We start from the raw sequence: 4,430 nt of genomic DNA, 5'->3' as shown, positions 1-4,430 counted from the left end.
ATTTGTCCAACCACTTCAGCCAAGAAATGTTAAAATAAAAGATTGAATCCATTTGACAAAATGAAGGAAAGGCAGTAAATTGTCAGGTTCCATACAGGTGAAATATCAAGTTAATTCAATGTAACATTGTACAATCGAGAAGCCAATAGCGACAATAAAATCTGAATGCCGTTGTTGGTCGAGACACGGTGTTGTGGGTTCAGACAATTCTCAGTAATCCAATCTTAGCTCCGAATTTGTAACCAATGGACTCATGTACCCTTGAGCCTCTTCCGATCTTTTAACTCGAGCGATCACAACCTGCAACAAGAGAGAGAGAGACAATAGAGAAAGACCGAGAAAGGCAACAAAGCTACTACTAGATACGTATACTCTACAGTATTGCGCGAGAAAGACAACCGAGACAGGCACAGGGACAGATTCGACAGAAGAGGCTGTTTAAAGTACTAATCGTTGTCTTCAACAATGTGCAGGATGACAAGATTGTTTTTCTTCGTCTTTGTTTTGGAATTAGAGCTAAAATCATACCTGAAGATCTTCAATATGGGCCTTCACCGCTTCGAGTTGTGACTCTAAGTCATTAGGAGGACGATTCTTTTTGGCCGAGGCTGAGAAGTTGGCGCCCTTGGGACACCGTTTTTGATCACTTGCCAAATGGACCTGAGGGGAGGAGGTGTAAAAATGAAGTGGTTAAGAGTGAGCTAGCTACAGATTAAACTATGACACATCAACTTTGGTCGGTTGCATTTTCATCGATAGTTTGAGCATGTATACAATGTTGGATGGTGGCAGTTTGGTGGAGATCTTTGACGATAAACCGCTATCTTTTAAGGATTACAACTCCTCCATTCTTGCATGGAGTATTTTTTTTCATATCAAAATTGCAAATCCTAGTCTTGCCTCTTTAATTTGCACATTGAGGAGTAGTGCTTTTGTCAAAAGGAGGATCCACAAGTGCCCGTAAACAATCTTTTTTGGATGCGCCATAACCCTCCATCATTCCAATTTAATTGAATAGTGAATATCAACATACATGCTCAATTACATAGTTTTTTTCAAAATGGAATCTTGGCTCTTGATTTAAATTTTAAACGAGTATAATAAGTTCCGAAGGAAAAGCTACCATGACGCCGAAAACTAAGAAAATGCTAGACTTTTGAAACTCGCAAAATTTTTGTGTCAGAGTGTACTTGAATTGTTGAAGGAACACCCACAACCTTTTTAGAGTTCACATATTGCCACAGGGTTAAGACACTCAATCGAATATTTGCAACTTGTAGCTCCTTCTCCACTTGCGATTTTTCTGAAGAAGAAATTCATTTTTACTCAGAATATGTAGGTCAAAGAACTTCGGTTAGAACCTCTCGCGACACTCACACACCTTGGTTGTCCAGGATACGTTGTTTCGACTCTTTCTTGGCTTGAATTTGGTAGAGAGCATCCTGAAGAGCATTTTGCCGAGAACTAGAAGATTACACTGGCAACGTAGAAACTTCATTCACTATCATTGGCCATTCATGAGCATTGTCGGCAATGGTGGAAAATTTCCCAAAGGAGGAATCGTTTCAAAAGTGAGCTATTTTTACACCGCGTTCAGTGAATTGGATGGCACATTAGGAAAATATTATACATATCTTTTGCCTCAAACTAATTGTGCAGTAGGCTTTGGCATCAAACCAGTAACACAATTTGGGCTTTACCTGAGATTAAGAATGCGCTCGTTTTGGGCTTCCTTGAAGAAAGCTAATTCCTCTTTCTGCTTCAAGATCGCTTCTTCATGGCGCTGTAAAGCCATCTTTGACTTATCTCGAGTTATCACCAACGTTTCGCATCGTTTGATCAATTCGCCAATGTCCTTGTACCTGGTTCAAAAATACATATCGTTACTTTGAAATTCAAGGGGCTAAATAAGAGCTGAAAGGCAGAAAACTACTCACTGATGTTAAATCATATTATCATTACCATCGAATCTATAAAACGGCTAGTACTAGGCTAAATCGTAATGGTTAAACATATTATCTCGCAATAACGTATTCGTTCGTTGTCAGTCAGAGACAATTAAAAAAACCAATAAAACCTGATATCAATACCCCACCTATGGATGAGATTAGTTACCTATTTCTGGTACTTGCTTCGGAGTCGACCACACTCTGTAAGTAGTTCTTAAAGATCTCCCGCTTTTCCACGGCCAATTTGATCAAGTCCTGCAAATGATAAATGTAGCAAAACCACTTTACTAAACTTCCATAGATTTGCAAAGTTATTTTTATAGATGGAAAGAGAAGCTCTTTTTTGTTCAAAGATTACCAATAGTAGAGGCAGGACATGGATCAAAATTGACATTTTGATTACAACAAAATCACGTAACTTCATGAGACTCAGATTTTGTTTGAAATTGGTTGACCATCATGTATTGTATATAGTAATAATGAGAAGTAAAAAATTGCTCCAATCCGACAAAATGAAGCTTTTGGTGTCCACAGAGCAAAAGGTCAAGCTAGATGCTCGGTGGAAATTGAAGAGGAAAGCTTCCGGGATTTGTCCACTGTCCTCGTTAGCTTTTCTCCGTTTGAATATTACTTCACGAATGAAACATCAAATGGGTCAAAATTCATCTTATCTGTTTTTTTTTGGCATTTTTCTAACTCACAATATCATAAGGAGCTTTATTCCATTAAGTAAAAAATGGAAACTAACTGATAAGCTGGAACTTAATAGTTACTTACTTGGCTTGCGTGTTTCTCTTAAAAAGGAATTCAAAATCCAGAGAAATTCATTGTTACTGACTGCCATTAGCTGAAGTCCACCAATAGATGAATATTTACCATGGCTTTTTCCAAATGCTCGCACAAGAGTCTTTTCTCTTCGAGTTGTTTCTGGATGGTACCCTGAAATTGGATCTCCTCCTGGAAGATGCGGTCTCCGTCTTGGACTTTTTGTTGCTTTTCCTTGACGAAATTGTTGTACTTCATAAGACTTTTCTTCAAACGTTCCTGCTCTTTGTGCACTGTAGAGGCTCTGAAATATGTTGATGTGGTTTGGTTCATCAAAAGAGATTATGTATTGATGTGGATCGTGGAATAATGGACGACTTTCTCAAGCTGCAGATACGTTGCGGCATCAGAGTGATTCTAGCCAGTCCAGCAAGCCGTTATCATTATCGCGATATGCTAGCGTACATTGTCAATATGTCTCGGTCTCATGTAATGGGAAATTGTGAAAGAGGGTTCACCTGGAACTTTTCATAAATGAAAATGCCGACAGAGCCTGGTCTAGTTGAGGCTCGTTGATATACCAAAGGTAAAATCAGAAGAAGCAAAAGGATACTTGGGAGTAAAATACCTAATGTGGGAAGAAGACAAGCAGTCTCACAAAGAGAACGCCATCTGTAAGTGATGTTGAATATAGTATGTTTATGCAAAGACCATGCATGCATGGTATGCATATGTATAAAGTTTCTGTAGTGAAATCATGAATTTGAAGAAAAGCTGCCACCGAGTTGGTCAATTTGTACCGACTAAAAGCGAAAAAAAAACCTACAATGAAACTAGAAAAAGCATAAGTACTTTGAGAATATTCTGGTCTCTTTAACATTCCTTTACGTAAATAGTACCAATTTAAGAGACAAGACTTGTTGGGCATGTGTTCGCTTTTCCGAAAACATAATTACCACTACAAAACTTTTTATTTGCTAGATTTAGTGGCGAGTTCCAATGAGGAGTTGGTGAAATGCTCCACCCAGCATTNACATCCTGTATGAAAGCTACTAACCTTTGGCAGGAAGGTGAACAAATAACGATCATTTTTTTCTTTTGGTCAAACTTAGTCTGATATTATGGCGATCTCATTCTGGACTTTTCGTTAAATGTCAGACTTTGACGCCAAGGAAGAGCAGGGTAGTCATAGAAATGAGGCCGCTAAATACTGTACATAATATCAATTACATACTGTGCACCCAAGAAACCACCTTAAGTTTGAATCACTAATCCAATCGACGCCAAGTTCTCGGCAACTTCCAAACTAGTGTTCAACATGAGTTTCTTGTCCAACCAAGTATCGATTAATTGAGGGAGAGCACTTCTGCGAACACTGATTTCCTCTGTAGGATCTCTGGCCGTCGCATCACATGAATCAGCTTTGAAGAGAGTCCTTATGCACGGAATGGGAGTGGAAGGTTCGCCTTTGTTCCAGCTTGAGTGATCTGATTTGTATGCAATTAGCGGAATACAATCAGGGTCGTTGGTTGCGTTCTTCATTTGAAAGCAGACACAGTGTTGCTCTTTGGGGCCCAACCACAAGTGACCCATCTTAGGATGAACCCAAAGTTCATCCAAGCTCTTTTTGGAGAGGGCAGAGCAAATTCTCATAAAACTCTCACAAAAGCCCAACAGGAAATGTGTTGCTACCGAATCTTCTCGAGTAAGGGCCAA

The 4,430-nt window shown here is 39.2% G+C and overlaps 1 protein-coding gene across 1 annotated transcript; it reads right to left on the bottom strand.

Annotated features, from left to right (window-relative positions):
- Positions 1-61: 61 nt before the first annotated feature.
- On the bottom strand, positions 62-3,312 carry LOC131883498 (uncharacterized). The gene is made up of 7 exons (XM_059230981.1): positions 2,826-3,312; positions 2,116-2,204; positions 1,701-1,862; positions 1,382-1,464; positions 1,218-1,303; positions 529-660; positions 62-300 (listed from the first exon to the last, which is right to left on the bottom strand). Exons 1-7 carry the CDS (start codon positions 3,045-3,047, stop codon positions 211-213), a joined length of 864 nt encoding a protein of 287 aa, XP_059086964.1. The 5' UTR covers positions 3,048-3,312; the 3' UTR covers positions 62-210.
- Positions 3,313-4,430: the final 1,118 nt, after the last annotated feature.

The sequence above is a fragment of the Tigriopus californicus genome, chromosome 7 (assembly GCF_007210705.1).
Source record: "Tigriopus californicus strain San Diego chromosome 7, Tcal_SD_v2.1, whole genome shotgun sequence".
Taxonomy (NCBI): Eukaryota; Metazoa; Arthropoda; class Copepoda; order Harpacticoida; family Harpacticidae; genus Tigriopus; species Tigriopus californicus.
This window is presented reverse-complemented; position numbering and strand designations above follow the sequence as displayed.